Source organism: Pristis pectinata, chromosome 25 (assembly GCF_009764475.1).
Source record: "Pristis pectinata isolate sPriPec2 chromosome 25, sPriPec2.1.pri, whole genome shotgun sequence".
NCBI lineage: Eukaryota > Metazoa > Chordata > Chondrichthyes > Rhinopristiformes > Pristidae > Pristis > Pristis pectinata.
The window spans coordinates 19,577,264-19,601,647 of NC_067429.1; the positions used below are offsets into that span (position 1 = coordinate 19,577,264).

Here is a 24,384-nt window from a genome sequence, read left to right on the forward strand (position 1 = left end):
TTGATGACTGACTCTTGTGATCATTGAGCAGAATCTAATGGAACCTGGTGTCTTTTGCTTTGGAATGGTTATATGCTGCTGGATTTGATTTGAGTAATTGCAGAGTTCATAGCAGCACTTGTGTAGTAAAATTTCTAGGTATTACATTATGATTCAATTGTCTGAAATTCAACTTTTGAGTGCAGTCCACTTTTTTCACTGATTGTAGAATGGTTTAGTGTTGTCTATTTTTGTACTTGCTTTGGGAAGTTTGTTTTTGTTACCGAAACCAGGTCAGGACATCACTTCCCTTAGCACTGAGAAAGCAAAAGATAATGTTTTGCTCCAATGATGCTGGTGTAGTTGTCAACATTTGCTGAGACAAATTCCAATCTTCAGCCCTCAAAGGAAGATGAGGTACTCAAAGAAGAGAACTCTAAGCACTTAGAATTTCAGTAAATGTTTTTATTTGGCATGGATATAAGTGGCCAGATCATCTTTGCCTTGTCATTCAATGCAAGTTGTTTAAGATGGGAAATTGCTTTGAAAAATTTTTGTCTAGGAAATTAAAAGCAGATTTTATAACCAAGTTCCTTTTTGATGGCATCAGTGAGTGTTTTAATAGGCTTCCATGCTGTATCATTCTGTACCACATGTTGCATAGCTGTGATTAAATGGGACTTTTTGAAGAATGGATTAAATCATTTTCTTGGTGTTGAATCAAAAATAGAAGTAGATGTATTTTAATGGCCAAATGAGCCATTTATCAAACTATTTCCTCATTTTAACTTGTTCATGGGAGATGAGTTCATACCAGTTTAGGCTATTCAACTGCTAAGAATGGCAGATAAGCTTTCCTGAAGGGCATCAGTGAAGTGAAACGATAAGGTTTTTATGGCAGTATTACTGTTACATTTATAATTGAAGCTTAAATTTTAAGTCTTCATCTCTAGTGGTGAAATTGGTGCTTGTCCCCATCAATTCAAGATTGTGTGCCCAGATCACAAGTCCAGGTCACTGAATTCAGGTCCAATTACTTAACTATGTTGCCTCATTCCCTCCCACTCCCATCTTCAATACCTCTTACTACCCCAACTATTTGATTTTTCCAATTTAAGCAAAACCTATGAGTTATTGGTATGCTTGTTCTCTTAGATGGAATCCTCCACTTCTACGCCCCTTGGCAATAAATGGCTTGTCAGCATTTGTTCCTAATAACCCATGGCTGTCCAAAAAAATGAAGTGATTTGAACTAATTTGAGGATTAACAAAATATTCAGTTGTGACATAGAACTATAGTAAATTTTCAAGCATTAATCTTCTGCATTTAATAGTCTACATAATCCATTTTAAATTCTTGTATGCATCTAATTTGACCTTCACCAAAACTAGGGGAGAATGGGTTAACTGATTTTTTTTTCAAGAAATGTATGGTGAGAATTGAGGTGCAGTATTTTTGTTCCTAAATTTTGTCTACAAATCTAAACTTCACCAGTGGCCTAGGTTATTTGGTTAAATACAGAATTGGAGTTATACTTGGCATTGATCAGTACTTCATTACAAAAAAATACTAGTTCTTTTTCAAGAATGGCTTAGAAGTTTTGTGTTGTGATTTTTTTTGTAGGTTAAAGTAGATTGTAACATCTGCAACATGCAAATAGCAACTTTCAAACACTTCCATGCACCTGTGCATGAATCTCTGCCCACTTGGTTGACTGTTTATCCATAAGTAATATCCCAGTTGCCACAGATTCTGCTGCTTAAGATGCCAGTGAGTTTGATCCAGGATTGCCCAAATTTCAATGTCTGGCCTCATTTGTTTATTATCAGCAAGCTGCAGTAAAGCATTGGCCATCAGAAAGTGGCCCAGCACCCAACCAGGAGGGAAGCAAGGGGATGCTCATTGTGTTTGAGATGAGACCTTGATTGAGCCCACCTTGGAAGCTAAGGTCAACATGAATCTCATTTCTTTTAAATGGCTTGTAACTTGGTGCTGTTAATGTCAAACAGTTCCAATAAGAAATTTCTCTGCAAAATGACTTGCAGTACCTATTTACGAGATTTAACTTCTGCATTGGCACTTAAACCTAGTTGATCTGTCTATTTAGAGCACTTCTAGGACTAGTAACAAAACAGGATATCATGATGTTTCATTTCCTGTACAAATGGTGTTACAATCTCTAGATGGAAGAACATTGTAAAATCTTGCTGTGGAAGAGATAGTGAACACTGTACTTTTAATTGCCACTATATGCCTTATTCAGTTAGCCATGTTTCATATCTAATTGCAGGTGACCTGTTTTTTTTCCAAGTTGATATTTGTGACCTGTCACTTATGACATTCCTGTTGTAAGGACACTTTCTTGTAAAGCTGCTTGCAAACCCATTTAAAAGAAATTCATTTCGCAAGAAGTGTAGTAACAGAGATGAGCACTCCTACAGTTTTGCATTCCATCTTTCTATTTAATGTTTTTGCACTTCAGCATTAATATTGTTTGCTTCTCAAGAAATGTTCTTCAGTGTATCTTTGAATTGCTTTTATCACTGGGGCATTGAAGTTTTTCATGTTTATGATGTGGTGTTGTACAACATCAATTTGAGGTAATATCTGCAATCATGCTAGTGTTTTTGCAGATTGAGGATTTTGCATATCATTATTCCTGAGATCCATTTAATATTGCATTTTACCTTTTTACTTGGCATTCTGTTTGTTAGAATCTTGGATTTGCTGTCTTTCCAGGTATAATCTCCCATTTTAATTGAGCAAGTCTATATTGTTGCATTAATCAGCTGCAAAAGCAGATAAGGCTTGGCCCGAAAATCAAGGATTAGAATTTGCAGATTAATCTTGTGTGTACATTAAGTCCCCTATAGTTTTTGTATATGGTCTGCTTTGAGGTAGAATAGTTTTTAACCAGTGGTGAATCATTTGACTGAAGCAACTATATAATGTGTGGTTAGAGCTGCTTGATGGAAAACAAAATAGTAAAATTTTTGCAGTCACCTTTTGTATTTTTGAATATACAGGTAGTGGCTTTTCAGAAGTTGAGCAGCACTGGCAGCAGATGACCAGTAGGGAATGATTATAGTGTGAGTCTTGACTAAAGAGAAACTTGGTGGTTACTTGTGTCATGTGACCCTTTTCACTTAAAATGATTAGAAAATTGGCATTTGGAAGAGTCGTATGCATGGAGTATTTGGAACCAAATCCACCAACCATTGGATTCATTGGTTGAACTGGTTAGCAAGCCTGGCACAATGAAACATGGATGTGTTTATCTTTTTATGGCAATGAAGTTCTTTCCACTATATTCAGTTTCTTCTCCAGTCAGTTTTAATGAGTGGGATGATCTTGCCTGAATAAGTAGCAGGAAGCTTCCAAGTGTTGTACTCTGAACCCCATGGGTCTAAACAAGTAAACTCTTGTGCATCTTTTGCATGGAGATGGCTTGCTTAACTTGTACCTAAAATGCTCCTTGGTCTTGACTAATTTGTTGTTTAGAATGGAGAATGTGCCTTGCCCCTATAACAAGTAAATTCGGATGTAGTTACTCAGCTTGAACTGGAGACTCCTATAAATGAAGTTGGTTTCCCTATATTGGGGGGTGGGTGGGATAATTAAAAGGAAATTGACCACATTGTTCTCTTTTCCCTCAAACTTTTTTTTACAGTAAAACATGGCCAACAATTGATCACAGGTTACAGCCATGACTGTCCTAGTTGCAATTCTTAATCTGGTATGGAATTATACCCTTAATGGGCAAACTAAATCCTTTTGAGCTTTAAACCAAGGCCCTTTTTCTAAAAGGAAATTTCTACTTCCAGTATTTTGACTTTCAATCCACAAAGTTTGGATTTCAACAGAAAGCAAAAGTGCTGTGGTTTTGCTCTTTCCTCTACAATTCCAACCTACCACAATTTAAGAAAAATTAAACAGACCATCTTCTTGAGCTGGAGAAATCTCAATTGATGTATTTGTCCAAGGTAGTAACAATTCAATGTGATGTGCTTTTTAGCGCACAGATATAAGATCATTGTCATGTTCTTGCCGACTGTAAAAGGATTAGTTAGATAATTATAGGACAATGTTAAGTTTTGCAGAGCTCACTTCAGCAGTCTTGAGACTTTGAAACCAGTTTTCTTTTTCCCATCAACCTTATTTCTTATGACCTGATTTCCCAAGCCTTGGGTGGGACAGGTAAGATTCATTTGGGTTTTGTTTGTTCCTGCAGTTGAACAAAAGGCTAATGGCTGTGCTGTAATAAAATTAAGAATTTAGTGACGAAATGGAAGAAGCATTTGTTTCCACTTGTATTCCATTGCTTTTCATGAGCTATTGATCTAGAATTTTGGATGCCGTACCCTGCGTAGCAAAATGGATTATGCCATACTACTACTGGAGAGGCAACACCTATCCTTTAACTATGTCCCTTCCATCTTCCAGGGACCCTAAGTTTCTCCAAGTGAAGCAGCAACTTGCTTGCACTGCATTGTGTTCACAATGTGGCTTCCTACACCAGAGAAACCAAAGGCTGGTTGAGTGATCACTTTGCAAAGCAATTGCATTCAGTCAGCAGGAGCCACCCAGAGCTTCTGTTTGCCTGTCACTTTAATTCTTACACTCATTCCCACACTGACCCCATCTCTTTGGCCTCCTGCACTGTTGCAATGAGGCTGATAAGTTGAGGAGCAACACCTTGTTTTCCTTCAAGGCACATTGCAGCCTTCCATCTGCAACAATTCCCAATTTAAAGTTTTAATATTAACTAAACTATCCAAAAGGTTACCAGTAGCAAAGAAATGAGCTTAATTTGGGCTTCATTACAGCTGATTGATATCCCAATTTTAACACAATCTGCAGAAAATTGTTTATCAGTGATGTACATCTTTCATGAAGTCTTCCAGACTGGATTAGATGAATAACCTGAACACTCATGAAAAATCAAACTAGGAAGGGAAGAATTAAAAGTGCAACACCATCATTTGAAATTAAAATTGTGAAAATATACCTCCAGTTGTGTGACTAGCTTAAAATTTACTGTTTATGGACTTGACAGTTCTAACCAAAGTTGTGACTAGCCTTTTAATATATGTGCCATCTGTTACAATTGTTAATTTTTCTAAACTCTTTCAGTTGAGTTGAACTCCATCTCTGTTCCATTACTGCAGTCATTAATGTTCTCTTGGGTTGCATTTGATGGATACAGTTCCTTTTTAACTGTCTTCAACAGGGTGACTTCAAGAGAATCCTCACTGAAATATTTCATAAATATAAATTTTGCTTATGATAGCAAGTCAGAGCACTTGTTCCAGATGCAACATCAAATCAAATGACCCATGAAATCTTAATGCTAAAAATTTTGTTGTTGCATCAGTTGGCCTCAGCTTGTTTCACACCAAGCACTTTGTGTTCCTTCAGCATTATAATAGTGTTTGCAAAGTTACATCTTTGGGTTCCTTCAGCCTCTTCGTGTGTTAATCCCTTTCACAATGTATAATGTACAAAAGGAATTTTAACTCAAGTAGAATTAGGCCAGGAGAACATCAAACTCAGTGAGACACCTGGGCAATTGCCTGCTTAAAAACAGTTGGATAACTGAAATTGGCTGAGCAAGAGCTTTTTTTGACCTGTCAAAAATAACCATGCACTCCCTTCTCAGTTCTTCCTATATAGTAGCTTTCAACCACAGGCCAGAGTTTAAAATTACAGCTGAGTCTACTGATGTGATTGCAGTATTTTTAAAAAATCCCAGTGGCTTCATACTTCTCCACTTTGCAGAAATACAGGTTAAAATGGAAGACTGTTAGTGTTGCACAAGATCAGTTTTAATTGTCTAGGTACAGTATATCTTCTGATAAGTCAATGGGGTTAAGATGACCTAAAAGGAGTTCGTGCTTTCAGCACTGTTACCAGCAAAAACCTCCCACAACTGGCTCTTCCTATTTTTGAAGAGTTTGGTCGCATTGCAAAATAATACAAAATTAGCTTTTGTGCTGACTGAGTGTTATGTTACTATGCATTATCAGGGCATGTATCGAGGTGACTGTTAAATGGCCTACTTAACCAATGTTGATTTTTTTAAAATATAGGCAAGCTCTACTTGTTGCCCACATCCTTTAAGTTGGGACTTTTTTTGTAGTGTCCTTTTTTGCTCTTGCAGGCAATTCTGAAATAATGAAGGAGAAATTATGAAATATAACATTGCAACCAGAAACATTTTTATTGCACATGAATAGAAATATTAATTATAGTTCTTTATTTGACAGTTTTGTTCCACTTTCTGGTAAATTGTGGTGATTGCTTTAAAATATTCCCAGGGCTTGAAATTGAAGTGCAGAGGGGGAAAAGGAAAGAGTAACTCAGCTGTTTGAAGATCTCTATTAGTCACATGTACATCAAAACACAGTGAAATGCATCTTTTTGCTTAGTGTTCTGATGGCAGCCCACAAGTGTCGCCATGGTTCTGGTGCCAACATAGCATGCCAGAACTTCCTAACCCATACATCTTTGGAATGTGGGAGGAAACTGGAGCACCTGGAGGAAACCCATGCAGACATGGGGAGAACATACAAACTTCTTACAGACAGTGGCTGGAATTGAACTCTGATCGCTGGTGCTGTAATAGTGTTTTGCTAACCACTACACTACCTGCCCTTATTTTAGCTTATTTTATTATGCTTATTTTGGACCAAAAAACTTGGGGAACACAAAAATTATAAGCTTTGACAAGTGATATTTTGTGAAATGTGATGCTCAAAACCTCAAGGGCAGCTTAGTAGCTGTAAATATTTCTACATGTGAAGAAAGTCAGTTGCCTTGTCAGGTAACCAGTGCATTTTGTGGATGGCATACTGTAGCTTCTGCACCAGTGGTGGAAGGAATAAATGTTTACACCTCATAATGCAAGAAGCTGTTTTTCAAGTTCCTTGTTCTTGTATATTGGAGTTGCATTTGTTGAGCAACATGAAGGGTATTCTATCACACATGATCTCTGCCATGTGGACTAGAAAGGCTTTGTCAGGCAATGAGTCACTCATTTGCAGGATATCTAACCTCTGACCTATTGTAGGCATAATATGTGGTTGGCTTCATTAAAATTAGAAAAGGGCATAATTAGGCTTTCAATTCTAATGTTTGTAGTTACTCGAGGGTAGAATTCAAAAAAAAACATTCTACAACAGTTGAAGCACGTGATTAATCACAGGCTTGTAGGTTTAGAAAGGTGGTAACAGTTGCTAGGTACATGCTTTGAGGTTTTCAGTTGTGCCAAGTGGACTTTGAACAAAAAATTCAGACAAGATAAGGCAAATGATCAGGGCTGAAACTTATAGATTTAAGCTAACTAACCTATTGCAAGTTGATTTTTCTGGATTGAGAAGATTTCATTGTTCAATTGTTTTAATGTGCAAACAAAGACAGGAATATTACACTTGTTCTTTAACCTATGTTGGCAGGCTTCAAGAATAAGGCTACTTGAGATGCAAACAAGGTACCCTTGTAATTGAAGCTGTTCTACAGTTTGTGGGTCAAGCTGAAACAGATGAAGTCCCCAGCATTTCATTTGAGATTTAAATGTGACACTATTTCTGAGCAGAAATTTGATTTCAGTTAGAGGTACTATGTTTTGGGGAGAAATAAGGAGATCACATACTCCATGGAAAGAACATACTTTCAAGAAAGGGATCTGAGAGTACAGATACAAACCATAAAAGTAACAGGCCAAATTAATTGGATTTTTTAATTTAAAAAAAAACTTGCATTTTAACCAAGATTCATTTAAGCTTCACTCGGAATACAATGAATAATTATAATTGCCATAAGGGCATAAGAGGCATTGAAGGTGCAAAAAAATTCTCTGGAATGGTAATTGAGCAGTAGTTTTATCTATTGGGAGCAATTTGAACAGAATGTGACATCCTGTGGAAAGAAGCCTGACAGTCCTTTTATGCTGTCAAATTCATTCTGTATTAGAGGTTCAGGAAATATTTCCACTTGGAGAGTAAGACAGAATTGGAAGCTGTAAATGTATGATGCCCACTAAAATCCAGTGGCAAACTTGGGCAGAAACCAAGTTTGGCAGAAAACCCTTCACTGGTTAGAATGCAGAATTTCTCACCATGAGTTGAAGCAAGTACTGTGGATTCATTCAAGGGGAAATCTAGATCAATACCACCATAGAGCTAGAAATTGGATATGTTTATTAGATTAGGGATGCCCAAACTACAGCTGCAACTCCCATCTGGGCTTGAACATTGTAGTGAATGTGCAGGGTCCCTGTCAGTTTGGTATAAGGCTTCATTGCACCTAATGCTCAAGACATTATACCTTTCAGGAGAAAATGCTTCCAAACATCTTTGTACATTCCCTGCAGTGGGGACTGTGGAGGAATGAAGTTGGGGTCTGATTGTGCCTGGAGCTGTAGAGTCTTCTCTCCCACTGCCCCCACCTCCCTCTGGTGTTGGTCAAAATCAGAAGAGGTCATCAGTAATAAGGAGGGGGAACCTGAGGATTTGGTGGGGATTAGGGAGTAATACTAATGATGTAAAGGTAACTGCTTAGGGCTGGCCTTTTTAATATTGAGGTTTTGACCTATTAGACTCTTTAGAGCAATTTGCAAGTCATGTGCAAGCTAGAAATATTGTATGCCATTTAGCACTACAGTGCATGTTCACCAGATGGCACCAGCATGTCCTGGTCACCGTTTCAGCATATGGTCTTCTGTTCCTTCAGCCATTAATAAAAGGTGTGACGATGGTCTTGCAGCAATAAATGCTGATGATCTGTATCTGTATAAACTTCTTTTGCTTTCTTTTAAGTGATTTTTTTTTTGTATTGACCTTGAATTGTCAGCATCTGCAGTTTCTGATAGTTGTAGATAATCTAGTAATTAGTCCTAGCTGAACCATTCGCTTTTTTTGTGGGATTGAATATTTCTGGTGACTTTGTTCCAATATTTTCTGTTCTAGATCTGATTTTTGGAGTGGAAACAATAGCCATAACCCTGAGCTGCTAATTTGAGAAAAAGGCCTTGTGATTTGATGTACTGAAGTTAAATGCTCAAAATCACAAAGGTATCAGCTAAAAGTGGCTGAACCTCACTGCCTTCGTTTCAATTTGCAGATTTTGGAAAAAGTATCTGAAGTACTTTGCACAGGAATGGATTGCTATTCTGACTTTGACTGCTGTTTTGTTTCCAAAGCTGGTGTTCACAATAAGGTCATAGTTTTCCATCTCAATGTGGTATTTTGGCACTCGAGGGTGTATACTGCCTATCTTGAACCAAAGAAGCAAAGATGATTTTCTCTTGTACATCCACCACATGGTATTTGGGTTGATGCATTGTGGCCTATGTACATCCTTTTTAATCCAGAATTTTTCTATTAAATAGGTTTGTATTGTAGTGGCTGCTACTGCAATGCGAAAGTAAGACACTAGTCGATGAGTTGCAGAACAAAACTGATTTATTTTCCCGCCTTGCGTGTTCCTTTTGAGAGGAACAGTTCCCGCCCACCGAAAACAGAAATGATGTATGCGCTACATCAAACTTTTCCTGGGCGCGGGTTCTCCCCATCGCTCGGAACATGAAGGCCAGCGCCATCTTGGGCCTCGCCACTCCGACACGTGACCCGACTGCTGAGCCGGTTTGCTTGCTCAGACTGAGTCACTACACAACTCCCCTGCCACCATCTTCCCCACCCCCCACCGAACCAGCGATACAGTCCCCAAGGTTCGCAGGCTGTGCTAGCTGTTGCTTAGGAGGTGGGCCTCTGTTGCAGTGTTGGGACCTCAACTGGTTGTTGTAGATCTAAATGGGCTGGTTTGAGGCGGTCTATCGTGAAGACTTCTTCCTTGCCCCCGATGTCCAGAATAAAGGTGGACCCATTATTCCTGATGACCCAGAATGGCCCCTTGTATGGTCGTTGCAACAGTGCCTGGGGTGTGCCCCTGCAAACGAAAACTAACTTAATTTTGTAGTTCCTTGGGCTCACAGGATGGGGCATGACCATGCTGCGAAGTAGGAATCAGTGCCAAGCTGCCAAGCCTCTCAGTCTTTCGAGGACTGCCACGGGTTGTTCCTCTTGCCCCCAAAGGGCGGGTATGAACTCCCCTAGGATGACCAGGGGGGCACTGTACACGAGTTCAGCTGACTAAGCGTGGAGATCTTCCTTGGGGGCAGTGCGTATGCCGAGCAGGACCCAAGGCAGTTTGTTGACCCAGTTAGGACCTTTCAGGCGGGCCATCAGGGCTGATTTCAGATGGCGGTGGAAACGTTCTACCAAGCTGTTTGAGGGTGGTAGACTGTGGTGGTGCAGCTGCGTCCGTAGCATGTTCGCTAATGCAGACTATAGGTTGGAGGTAAACTGGATGCCCCTGTCTGAAGTGATGTGGGCCGGAACACCAAAATGCGAGATCCAAGTTGTGAGCAGCGCCCGGGCGCAGGAATCAGTTGTGATGTTGGATAGAGGGGTTGCCTCTGGCCACCTCATGAACTGGTCCATAATGGTAAGGAGGTACTGGGCTCCTCTTGAAACTGGCAGGGGACCAACGAGGTCGACGTGGATGTGGTCAAACCTTCTACGAGTAGGCTCGAACTGCTGTGGTGGGACCTTGGTGTGTCGTTGGATTTTTGATGTCTGGCAGTGCGGACAAGTCCTGGCCCACTCACGGACCTGTTTGCGCAGGCCGTGCCAGACGAACTTGCTGGTGACCAGTTGGACGGTTGATCTGATGGACAGGTGTGCCAACCCATGTACAGAGTCAAAAATGCATTTCTGCCAGGCTGCAGGAACTATAGGGCAGGGCTGACCTGTTGCAACGTCACAAAGGAGGGTCTGCTGACCTGGACTGTCTAAGAAATCTTGGGTCTGCAGGCCCGAGACTGCAGTTCTCTAGCTAGGCAGCTCATTGTCAGCTTGCTGTGCATCCGCCAGGGCCGTGTAGTCTACACCCAGGGACAGGCTGTGGATGGTTGGTCTGGAAAGCGCATCAGCAATGACATTGTCCTTTCTGGAGACATATTGGATATCCGTTGTGAATTCGGAAATGTAGGACAAATGTTGCTGCTGACCAGGGATCAGAGACCTTGGAGAAGGCGAAGGACAAAAGCTTATGGTCAGTGAAAGGCCTGCTTTCTAAAAAGTACCGGAAATGCCAGACCACCAGGTACAGCAGTAGAAGTTCCCGATCAAACGTGCTGTATTTCAGTTCAGGTGGTCCAAGGTGCCTGCTGAAAAATGCCAAGGGTTGCCAACAGTCTTCAATTAGTTGTTCCAGTACCCCACCGACCACAGTGTTGGATGTGTCCACCGTGAGGGCAGTTGGGACGTCTGTTCTGGGATGTACCAGCATTGCGGTGTCTGCCAGGGTGTCCTTGGCCTTAATGAAGGCAACCGCAGCCTCATCATTCCAGGCGATGCCCTTGCCAGACATCAGCAAGAACAAAGGGTGCATGATACAGGCTGCTGCAGGGATGAACCGATGGTAGAAGTTGACCATCCCCAGGAATTCTTGCAGGCCTTTGACTGTGTTGGGACGGGCAAAACGGCAGATAGTGTCTACCTTGGCGGGTAGGGGTGTTGCTCCTTCGCTGGTGATTCCGTGGCTGAGGAAATCGATAGTCGAGTACAAATTGGCACTTGGCCGGGTTGATAGGGAGGTCGAAATCACTGAGACGGGAGTACAGTTGGCAGAGGTGGGAAAGGTGTTCTTGGCAGTCACAACTGACGATTAGTATGTCATCTAAATGAATGTGAAGTCCAGGTCACAGCCTACCGAGTCCATCAGCCACTGGAAGGTCTGCACAGCGTTCTTGAGACCGAATGGCATTCGAAGAGGCCAAATGGAGTGACGAGCGCAGTTTTGGGGACGACATCAGGGTGGACTGGGATTTGGTGGTATCCCTGGACGAGGTCCACCTTGGAGAAGATGTGGGCTCCATGTAGGTTTGCCGCAAAGTCCTGGATGTGAGGGGTGGGGTAGCGGTCTGGGGTGGTGGCGTCATTCAGCCTGCGGTAGTCGCTGCAGGGCCTCCACCCACCAGTAGCTTTGGGACCATGTGGAGGGGGGAGGCCCAGGGGCTGTCTGACCTGCAAACGATCCCCAGCTCCTCCATGTGGCGGAACTCTTCCTTTGTCAGGCAGAGTTTGTCTGGAGGTAGTCGTCGTGCTTGGGCAAGAAGGGGTGGCCCTGTGGTAATGATGTGGTGCTGCACCCTATGTTTGGGCATCGAATTTGTAAACTGAGGTGCCAAAACTGATGAACTCAGCTAGGAGCATGGTGAACTCATTGCCAGACAGGGAAACTGAGTCCAGGCGCGGGGCTGGTAGGCTGGCTTCTCCCAGGGAGTAGGTTTAGAAGGTCCTGGAGTGCACTAGCTGCTTCCCTTGCAGGCTGAAGGAAATCTGCTCCCAGGAGTGGCTGGGTGACAGCAACAAGGGTAAAGTTCTGGGTAAAATGGCTGTCACCAAATTGTAATTGAACTGTATGGGTACCGAAAGTTTGTATCTTTGTGGCTTTGAGTGCAGGGCCCTGTTGCCTGCTATGAGTGTCGCAGCCAGTTGGGGGCAAAACACTGACCTCTGCTCCAGTATCGATGAAGAAATGACACCCGGACTGCTTGTCCCAAATGAATAGGAGGCTGTGTTGGTGGCCAGCTGCTGTAGCCATCAGTGGCAGCTGGCCCTGGCATTTCCCTGAAACTTGCAGGATGGGCAGCATCAGGCCTCCATGCCCCACCTCTGATGGTAGAAACACAGCTGGTCACCAGTGTCGTCATCTGTGTTTCTGGGGTGGTGTTGCTCGGTTGCTGGGACTGGTTTAGGTAGGCATTGGGCCTGCAGTCTGGTGATTTGGCCGATGCATGACCCGCTCTCACATTTGGCCTTCCACAGGACATCCGGGTGGCTACCTCATGTGGATTGCTGAAATCGGCGTTGGCCAACAGCAGGCAAATATTGTTGGGTAGTTGTTTGAGGAAGGCCTGTTTGAACATCAAGCAGGGCTTGTGTCCCTCAGCCAAGGCCAGCATCTCATTCATCAGGGCCGATGGGGATCTGTCCCCCAGGCCATCAAGATGAAGCAGGCAGGCGGCGCGTTCGCGATGGGAGAGGCCAAAGGTCTGAATAAGAAGGTCTTTGAAAGCCAGGTACTTGCCTTCCTCCAGAGGAGACTGGATGAAGTCTCCGACCTGGGCGGCTGTCTCCTGGTCCAGGGAGCTGACCACGTGGTAGTACTATGTGGAGTCGGAGGTGATCTGCCAAAGTTGGAATTGTGCTTCAGCCTGGTCGAATCAGACACGGGGCCGAAGTGTCCAAAAGGTGGGCAGCTTGAGTGCCACTGCATTGGCTGCTGTGTTGTCGTCCATTGTGTGGGTCCGAAATCCATTTGGACCGTTAGGGTCACCAATGTAGCGGCTGCTACTGCGATGCGAAAGTAAGACACTAGTCAATGAATTGCAGAACAAAACTGATTTATTTTCCCACCTTACGTGGGCCTTTTTAAGAGGAACTGTTCCTGCCCACCAAAAATGGAAATGACACATGCGCTACATCATCAGACTTGCGCGCAGGTTCTTCCTGTCACTCGGAAGACAAAGGCCCAGCACCATCTTGGGCCTCGCTGCTCCAACGACACGTGACCCCACCGCCGAGCCAGTTTGCTTGCTCGGATGGTGAGTCGCTACAGTATATTCATTATGGCATGTTCAAGACTGACACATATAAATATCACTTCTGAACAACTGTCCTGAATAAATATGAACATAATAGACCCTTTAATCACAGGGTAAAGGTGGTTTGCTGGTAATTTTGGACATGTTCTACCACACAGATGAGATCATCAGTGAGACATTGAAGTAGATACTGAATATTATATAAAAAAAAATCTTGTCAGGTGAAAGAAAACTTAGGTAAAACAGTTATGTGCTCACTGCTTGTGTTTTAATTGTAAAAGCTTGGAAGAAATAATGCATTGGCTTTATAGCTAGAGAGTGTAGTATACAGGTAAGTGGTAAGGAAATATGGTCTTACAGTGCTGCATTCTAGTCTGAAGCATTAGCCTTGGACAAAATGCCACCTAACAAGAATAGATAGATAGTATTTTGCGAATTTAGTTGTAAATATTACCCAGAATTGACTATACACTTAATTTGAACACTTCAATTGAATTCAAACAGCTTTTCAGAGTTAATAATAATGATTAAACATTAGGTGTTTGTATTTTTCCCTTGGGTCAGTACCAAAAGAGGTGACTGAGAAAGAACAGTTTGCAGTACTGGTCCTTCATGACCTTCACCATGCACACCACCATTTGCTTAACTTCATATTTTCCTGGTAGTTTTGGCTGACTTCTGTAGTGGCCAAACACAATTACCCTCCCATATTCAAACTCTGAACCAGTCATGCTGCATGCATCTCTTGATGACCTCTTTGGGAGACTATTTTAAAACAAATATTAATTCAAAATGTCTTTAAAATAAGTGATTTAAACATTCCAGCAAAAACAATTAGCTTCCCCATCATTCAAAATCATTCGGTTTTATTTTTAAACTCTTGTTCCCTCTGATCAGTCTGCAACAAACTAGTAAATGCAGTTTTATTTTGTTTGGGTCATGTTTTGTTAAACCTGGAACCTCCAGAAATGCAAAATTAAATGGGTTTTCTCATGTAATGTACTTTACAGCTATTTTAGATGCTACTAAATGCTGCTTCCTTACTTTGGCTTTTGCTGGTTGTTTTCAAGTTTCATTCCTATCTTGTTACAAAATGGCAGAGGAAATTGCCATATAAAGCAGATCCAAAGTTGCTGCAGAAATACAACTGTGATATTGCAGTCCTTTCTCTCAAACCAAAGATTGCCTTTCTAGATTTCATTGTCTATATTTTCAGATGAAATCTACAATTTCTTTACCATGGTTCTGAGCTCAAAGGAAAATATTCATTGACTTTACAAGAAAAATTATATTGATCATGCATTCATTGAAGTAAGCAAGCAGAGTAAGCTGCTTCAACAATTGCCCTTGCATTTTGTGCTTTTGCTTGGAAAGCACTTTTTTTTGCTGACCTTCTTTTATTTCCTCTCATCTTCTCTTTCTCTCCACCCCCCCACCCCCCACTACACACTATTTCATATTGCTTCAATTCTTGTTAAGAAACCTTTTGGTTGCAGCATGAATTGAAGTAGTCAACAAAAATGGTAGTTTGTTCAGTCAAAGACCTAGTTGAGGCTAAATAGATGGGGCTCATCACTCATTACACTTGCATTTGTCCAGACTTGCCATAGACTTTTTCTAGTGGAATCTCCAACAATTAGGAATAATGCTGGGGATCCAAGATGAGGGAATAGAGCATGTAACAATATCTCATTATCTGGCAGATTGCAATTCTATAATAATGGAGACTGCCTCTGTTCTAACTACCACAAGATACAACAGTCACTTAGAAATCCAAAATTCATCCAAGTTACAACTAGTGCTTGCAGAAGTGTTGATTTTTGATCTTTTGAATTGTCTTTCAACTGGACAAACAACTTTAGGTTTTATTTCCTGCAAATTTGTCTTTATCTCATCTGTCTCCAGGTTATTGGGCAAAAACTTGCAAATTGCACTATTCAAAGTTAATGGTAAAAGTTTACAAAATTTAACTATAACTAGTTCACTGATTCTAATCCTCTTATTTTAAGATCAAGATAATGTTGCATTTATATTCTTCTGCAGCAAGTACTATACAATGGCAATTTTTGCTTTATGGAATTGACTCCAGCTCTGCTCTTTTAAGTGTTTGGTTGTAGAAACTTTGCAAAAGCTTTAAGTTGAATGATATTTTCCTTTCATTTTAAATGAAGGACTTTTGTGTTTGCAGACTCCCAGTACTTGGCATGAGATAGGACTGAAAAGGAAGAACTCTCACAAACGTTCTGCATCATGGGGTAGTGCAGATCAGCTAAAAGAGGTAAGGCGTATGCTAATGCAGATGATGTTGTACCCGTGGAACCCTAAGTTAAATTTCTTTATCTACTTGTACATTGTACAATACTTATAAATGGAGAAAAATGGCCTGGGAGAAGTTGCAGAGGAAGTTGCTGTTTGTACCAGGTAAAAGAAACTTGAGCTTTGTGGAGAAACTAGAGAAGCTGGGGTTCTCCCTTGAGCATAGACTTGTGGAATTTCTACACAGGTGTCCAAAATAGAGGTTTTTGAAAAGAGTAAAAGGGGTGAAACACTCTCAGGAGGTCAAGTAAACAAAAGACATAGATTTGAGGCACTATTTGTTTTTAAACTGCATTTTAGATCATAACCAATGTGGAAGCAGATTCATTAATATCTCATTAGGAAAATGGATAAATATTTGAAAATGGGAAATTTGTAGGGCTTAGAAATAGCAAAAGAATGGAGTTGACAGTTCTTTAGAGCTAGCATGATGTGGTCAAATAGCCACCTGTTGGATTTCCTGGCTTTATTTAATTTTGCAAAAGAAAAAATAATGAATAGCACATTTACTGTCTTGTATGGTCATTTTGGTTGATCTGATGACTGAACTGTTATCTACAATATTATGAAGGCATTGGGTAAACTAGCATCACTCGACCCTCCTTTTACCCAAGTATGGTAGGAATTGCTAACTTTGAGAAAGCATCAAAATTAGCACAACTTGCCTTTTGTGATACTGAATCCATTTCCTTGATGGATTAAAAATATACTTAAACATTTTCCTCATGGTGACGTAAAGCACATTATAGTTAAAATTTTGTAAATAACCTTTTATTGGCATTGACAGTACTTTCAAAATACATAGCAGTGAAGCACTCGGAAGTTTGAGTTGTGGAGGAAAGATGAAACTGCAGATGTGTAGCAGTCAACATGCATTGGTTGGGAATTCTGTGTGATTGTAATATGATGATGGTCAACATTTCCTCAAAGGAAATGGTCTTAAAGCACAGTAAAGTAATTTTTAGATTGATAAATAACCAAGTAAATCCTTGCATATATTCTAATTTGTGCAATAAAAATTTTTGTGGCAATGAAGTTTTGTCAAATCCTCGCAATATTGATAGTATTGCACACCAGTTATAGATTTTGGACTCCTAACATGACAGAAGGACCAAATGGACCAATACTTGAGTATAAAATTCAAATTCCTTCCAGTCATAGCAAGATGTGCACTGATCTTTGATCTGGGGATGCACTTGGCTTGTACAAAAATCAAAATCAGCCTTGGCTTTGTGGTGCCACTCTGGCTTTTTGAACTATTTTATTATGGGCGTGAGTTCCAGTTTAGAGAGACAAGCCTGTAATTGGGGCTGACACTTCAATGCAGTATGGAGCAGTTGCTCACAACTGAATGCCAACTTTCATCTGAAACTTGTCTGCCCTCTCAGATGGAATCATGAAATCCGTAACTTTGGATATAGGGGAATTCCTTGATGTCTGATTTTTTTACAATTGTACCCTTAATCAAAATCACTAAAACCTCACTATCTGGTCACCTTAAGTTGTTTGAGAATGTAATTCTCTTTTCATCAGGCTCCTACAGCAACTTTCACAAGCATGTCATTGGCTTCAATGCACTTTGGTACACCCTGAACTCCAGAAAGGTTCCATGTACATGAGTTTGTATATGAATGCAGCTAAATTCAATTGATTTTAATTTCTGGCTTCAACTGAAAACCATTTGTACTCTTTTCATTATTGACTGTCATGAACATGGGCAAATTATTGTGACATATGGAAATGGATAGGCTCTTAGTTAAACCTATTCTGTGTTGTCTCCCTGCTGCCTGCAATTGTAACTTGAAAGTTGAAATGAACAGAAGATCAAGTGGGATTCCTGAGGTCCATTTGAAAAAGGACAATGTTTTTTTTTAAGAGCACTTCAAGTTGGCTCACTGCATAATCTACATTTCTACTACCCTTCATAACTCATCCTCTGATATTAATGCAAAAGTTTTCAATTAGTTTTTGTAGGCTTGGAATATGCTTCATTCACACTTTAAATTCCTGTTTGCCATTCACTTTTGAAGTGTCTCACCAAATACAAGCCAAGCTTTCAAAACTGGAACATAAAGTTTCATTTATCATGAGTGTTAAATGGAAAAAGTTGTTTAAGCTAGATGTATAGAAGGGCAATAACAAAGTGTGTCACCATGTTTTTGTAATAACTTGCCAATCTTGCACAGATTTTGCACTAACTGTAAATTTCATTTAATGAAATCCAAAGTATTTCAATAATTGAAGCAATTGCATAATACAACCATGAAACCCATGGCTTTTTGATCTAAGCCAAGAAAAGGTCCTTGACCTTTTTGATCTCCTGAACTTGAGAAATACTGATTTTTTTTTTGTGCAAGAATTTTTCAAATTGATATCATTAAAGTACTTGTAATTCAGGATGAACATACTAAATCATTAACTTCCTTGAAGCTCCTCCATTCCCATAAGGTTGTGGCTAATCTTCTGCCCTAATTTTTTTTTTTGTTTGTGTTCCATAATTCCGTTTCATGTCCAAAAATCTATTGTTTTCTGTTTTGAAAATATTTAGCAGTCACCAACATGAAGTAAAGGCATCAAGATGAAGGATTTTAATATTTTCCTTCTTTGTGACATCTAACCAGATTGCAAAGCTCAGACAGCAACTCCAACGCACCAAACTCAGCAAGCGGCATAGTAAGGACAAAGAACGTCAATCACCACTGCATGGAGATCATACTGCCATGGGTTTGGTACAGCAAGTAAGATGCAATTCCTTGTCATGAATGGACTTTGTTTATACCATTGTGGCTTAAAATAGCTGTACATTTTAGTATATTTTAACTAGTTTAGCCCTTATGTTGTGAATCTCCATGGACATGGGATGATTATATGCCTTGAATTTGACTTTCCAGTTCAGTCCATGCTGATCTATTAATATCTTCAAACACGTGTATTAGAGCAAACAATACATGTTTAAGTCTTAATTTTGCATCTTGAACACTGAATTGAAGTAGATCTTTGGTTTGCTTTGAGTGGGGGGAAATGGAAGCATTGCATAAGGGAAAAGTATACTTAAGTACCCCATTTGTTTTTGCACTTTCTCTGCAGTAACTTTCTGAAGTGTTTCCATATCATTGTTTGCAAGAATTTCAAGTTTTAAATGGCAATATTTAGCTTTATTTGGGAAACTGTGTTTATCAATTATGTTTTGAATCTCTTCCCTATGGTATTACTGATTATTTTGAGTGTCTTAAAATGACTGACTGAATATTTAAAATCTGAGATTGTTTGTTTGTATTTGGCATTAAATGTAGGGTAGTACACAGGCTTAAAACTGGCTTGACAATATTTAAAAGATCAAATTTGCCTATTGATAAGTTAATACAATATTTTTAAAAAAATCTCCAGGGAGAGGTTTATTTTGAGGACTTGACTAAGGGCTTTAGAGTATTGGTATACATTGTTAGAAGAAATGAATCACTTTATTGCTGTGTACACTTAAAACTACAAACCTTTTCATTAAACTTTTTTGTATTGCTTTTTTAATAACATTGAAATATCTTTAAAAGGGAACTTCCAAGTTTGTACCAATTTTGCCAGCAAACCTCGCTATCACAAAGTTAATTCCACGACTTAGGAACAGCTTGGAAGCAATAAATCAAGAAATTGAAGGGATGTTTATAAAAGAACCTGGAGATAAAGAATTACTGAGGGTATGTATTCTAATAAACAATCAGTTGAATATTTAGTGTTTTTAACCTGTATAAAGGTGACCTTTGTTATGGCCATTTGGGTAACAGAAATTAGACATTACAGAATTTGCAAATCACTACCCAAAAATTTGATGTGCACGATAAAATGTACTCTCAGAATTTTGGGGGGAGGGGGCAAAGTAAAACACAATTTGGTTTTTCCAACTCCATTTCTCGAAACATGTAGAAATGACAAAATGGAAAATGGTGATACAGGCTGTTTTCTCGGAACACAAATTCCTCTTCCACGCCCACAGACACAGCCTGTCTCTCATTCTACAACTTTCCCATTCAGGATAGGACAAACTGATTTGCAGAAATTGGCTTGGAATGAGTTAAGCAACTAATAGGAAAGCTGCTTGATTGTTTTTCAGATTAGATGTGTTGGGACTGTGATACCCTTTAAGATTAATGTTCTATGAATTTCAAGTGAACAGGCTCACTTGATTTTGATTTGAATTAATCATGTTTCCTCCCTATTAAAACCTCAGCTGGGATGCAAAGCTTTGGGTTGCAGTATATCTTGAGCATAAAATTTATTATAGTTCTTTTAAAAAAAAAATGCATTGATGGAGAGTACCTTGGATCAATTATTATTCTGTGGCATCTTCACCTTGTGCAATTGGATGTAAAAGCCATTATGTTGGTATCACTTTTAAATTCTTGGGCCAAGTCATAAGTTGTCATGTTCTGGAAGCTTGAGCTGTTAATTTAAACTGGCATGTCAGGATATCATCTTTCAGATGAGATCGTAAAACTGAAATGGGGATGTTCTTGGTTCTGACCAAAGCATGTATTCTAGTGCTGCTACTAGAACAGATTGGTAACTTATTTCCATTTGTTTGAGGGATTTTGTTGCTCTAACTTTTTATAGTTGTTAGTATTACAACAGTGACTGGGCTTACAAAATACTTTGTCAGCTATGAAAAAGATTTTGAAGGTTAATTGGCATTTAATGAAAATTCATCAATTGTTGTTGAAATTCATTTGGAGACTTAAAGATCAACTGATGAAACATTGATCTGTAAATGTGATATTGGTGCAGCTGAGAACTATCTTTTTCCTACCTTTTTCAAAACATTATAAAGTCCCTGTACCATTTTCACTGTGGATCTTGCAGCCATACACAAATGAGTTATTAGAACATTACAGCACAGGCCCTTTGGCCCATGATGTTCTGCCAACATATTCTGGATAATGTTTTGATGGCCTTAATTGCTGAGAGGAATTTGCCCAACATGAGAGCCCAAGTGCTCTTGATACCTTGATGAAAACATACAATGCACTGTTGGTCTTACGTTTAAAAGTTGATCTTTTCAATCAAATTATCTGTGAAACAGGTTTATTGTATTCTTCAAAAGCTGCTGTGATTTGGATTTTACAGCCTCTTAATTTCACTTTTATCCTTTCTACTTCATAGATTATGGATGCACCAGATGGGCACAGGGCACCCTTCCCTTCCCAGCGATATAGCAGCATTTCTCAGAGTGACCTATCTCCTGTACCTCTTGAACAGACCAGTGGTTATAGCAGTCCTTCTCCATATCCATCCCCATCCCCATCTCCTTCGTATCCAAATGGAATCCAGGAAGAGGGGCCTTGTATCATTGAAGACATATCATTTTTTGTTCGGGATAAAGGTAAGATCTTGGACAAATTTGAGTTTTTTCCCATCTGAATAGTTTGTTGTAAGATGCAGCTTAACTTTTCCCTCTTCTCTGCTACTGACTTGTATAACTAATGGCTTTCTCCTGCTGCCTTTGTATATTTATTCTGTGCATTGCATTGTATCAAATCAGTTCATTGACTAACACCTATTGAAACCAATCTTGATCCTACATTTTCCTGGTGTATATCAGAAAATAGGATTGTTTTAAAGACCTATGTTTAAAAAAAACTTTGACAAATCAGACTTAACTTTTCATTTTCTCACAGGATTTGGCTGTGTTTGGGCTATAACATTTGTAAACTGAATAAGGATGCACATCAGGGTAGTAAGCATATAATATTCATCTGGTAGTTATTTGAATCTTTTGTTGCATCTTTCCCTAAGGCTGTTCTGTAGAATAATTGCTCCTCGTACTTTTTCTCCTAACGTCTTTTGAAGCTACAATTCAGCCTTATTCCATTTTTTAATACTTCTGATGTCTCAATTCTAAATCCAAAAATGTATTGGAATTCAGTCAGTTGCAAAATTACATTAAACTAAACAGCTTTGCCAAACAAACAACAATAGTGTTAGACTTCAGATGTATTGACTCCACATGAAATCACCAGAGCAATTTGTATTCAAAATTAACTGGTGGTAAAGATTGCATGCAAGTAATATTTAAGGGAATTGTTTAAAGGGGTTGGTACACAGATACTAGCATGTATAATAAGCAATTAAAGGAATAGTTGTACTGCTTTGTGCCCACTGCCTTATTTTACCCCAACCAGTGACCTTCCATTTGATGCTGAGGCAGTGCTGGATATTCCTTTTGAGGCTGTTTGCTTATCATTCATTTGGAGAAAATACATGGCCTTCATTGCCTTTTGAAATGTGCATTAGTGCAATTCCCATTATGCTACATCAGTAGGTAGGTGATCATGCTCCTCCTGATACTACAACCTAACCCCACCAAGGTGGGGTAAAACTGGGCAATGCCACAAAGCAGTACAACTTTCTTCTTTTAATTGCTATTGTAAATGCTATTATTTGTGTTTAACCCCTTTAACACACACTTCCCTTAACTTTAAATATTACACATGCACAATCTTTAATTCTCTAGTTGATTTTGAATACTGATTTGCTGCAGTGATTACTAAGCTGGCTTTTCCCATGCCTGCAAGTGAGTAGTCATGTCTGTAACTCCCTTGCAAGCTGCCAGTTTCTCTGAACTATTCTTGCAATACAAAAATTAAACACTTAATTGATGCAACTCAGACCCCCAACCCAATGCTGACCCTTTTGATTATACTATAGTTTCAATTTTGTCTTTTTATTGTAAGTCTAATTCCTTGATTGTCAGTGAAACTTATGCATTATGCTCTCCAGTTGCCATGTCATTTTTTTTGACACTGCAAAAATCACTTTAAGGAAACTTCTGGGTTTGTTGCACTTTAAAAAGCTGGTGAATGGATTTCACTCCAGCAATAATTTGAGCATTAACTCTTCTAAAAGGGTTTTGTGGGTGAATCCAGCCTTAAAGGACCTATGGTTGTTATTTTTCCAAATGTAGTCTGTGTGGCATTGACACATTCTCCTCTTGACCAGTGTAGGTTTCCTCCACATGTTCTGCTTTCTCCACATCCTGAAGATGTGGTGATAAGTTGATTAGCTATGGTAAAATACCACTTGGTATAGGTTAATGGCAAAAAGAATTGAGGGGAGTTGATGGACAGAATGCAAAATTTAAATTGCAGGAGTACAGATGAGAAGAGTAATGAGGCAATGGGATTGTCCACTGAGCTGGTGTGGACCCAACAGGCTGATTGGACTCCATTGTCATTGTAGGATTACTCCATTTTCCTTAAGTTCATTGCATTTGTGTCCCAGTATGAATGATTTTTAATCTTGCAGTCTACTTTTAAAAGTTGTTTGTTCTTCACATGCTAAGATATAATCTATGGTCAGTTTTGTGGTGGTGCTAAAACTTTGCATTTAAAGGCACCTATCATTTTTAATGTTACTTTTACTAAAAGTAAGTACATTCTTGATGCAGGTGTGACTACAGCTTGCCATCTATTGATTTTGTAGAATGTACATTCATAACTTTCCCATAGCTAGTTGGTAATAAAAAAAAAACTGTTGTTCAACCAATTCCTCCACTTTTCTTTCAAATATAGATAGTGGCACAAGCTCTCCTCTCCTGAAATATGCTTCCTCTCCCAAACCAAACCACAGCTATGTGTTCAAACGGGAGCCTCCAGAAGGTTGTGAGCGGGTGACTGCATTTGAAGAAACACCGTAAGTAAAACATTTGCATCAAAACAATTCAGTGCATTCTTTTTCATGAAAAATACTTGTGTATGTTGTAATAACTTGGTAGTTGTTCCAAATTGGAGTTCCTGTGTAACTGAATTGAAGGCAATTTTGCACTTAAACTTTCCACAATATTGCCATCAGTTGATGGTTTGGCTTGTAGCACACAATTGTTATGAATCTATTTGAGTTTACTTTCAAATTTAATGACTAAATAACACTGCTGTTTTCCCCATGAGCATTGTTTGATCCCTTGGTTCTATTAGTTTTATGAAGCAGCAGGTGTAGATGTCTGGGCTCTTTCCCTCCTAATTAATATACAGATTATAGCTCTGTCACTCTCTAAAAGCATTCTTGTCCTAGTTCAGTCAATATTGACAAGTGACGCTGTTCCAGCCATGCAAGGTCTGAAGCCTGCATGACCTATTTTGAGGCATAAAAATGTTTTGAATGATCTTTCCTTTCTCACCAGTATTTGCCTAATTTTCACAGTGAAGCTAGGATGGAGCTTCTTTGTGTTAGTTAAATGGAGTTGGCAAGGGAATGAAATTTTAGGCAAAGATGAAAAGCTGAAGGCTTTCTATTCAACATTGTGGGCCTCATGCTATTTGGCCCTACTAGTGTCAGGTTTTCCCTCGTATGATCCTTTTAAAATTCTGCTGCTGCATAAAGAAACAATTCAACCATATTGAATGTCGATTTATTATACACCTCAACTTAGTCT

General features: G+C 39.6%; 1 protein-coding gene across 1 annotated transcript in view; it reads left to right on the plus strand.

Moving 5' to 3' along the window:
• The window catches only part of LOC127583062 (glucocorticoid-induced transcript 1 protein-like), a 45,367-nt gene that overhangs the window by 15,712 nt on the left and 5,271 nt on the right, over window positions 1-24,384 (plus strand). The window contains exons 3-7 of the mRNA XM_052038787.1: window positions 15,838-15,927; window positions 18,587-18,703; window positions 19,514-19,657; window positions 21,117-21,336; window positions 23,525-23,645. Of these exons, the coding sequence (XP_051894747.1) occupies window positions 15,838-15,927; window positions 18,587-18,703; window positions 19,514-19,657; window positions 21,117-21,336; window positions 23,525-23,645 (692 nt within the window). The remainder of the gene's footprint in view (window positions 1-15,837; window positions 15,928-18,586; window positions 18,704-19,513; window positions 19,658-21,116; window positions 21,337-23,524; window positions 23,646-24,384) is intronic.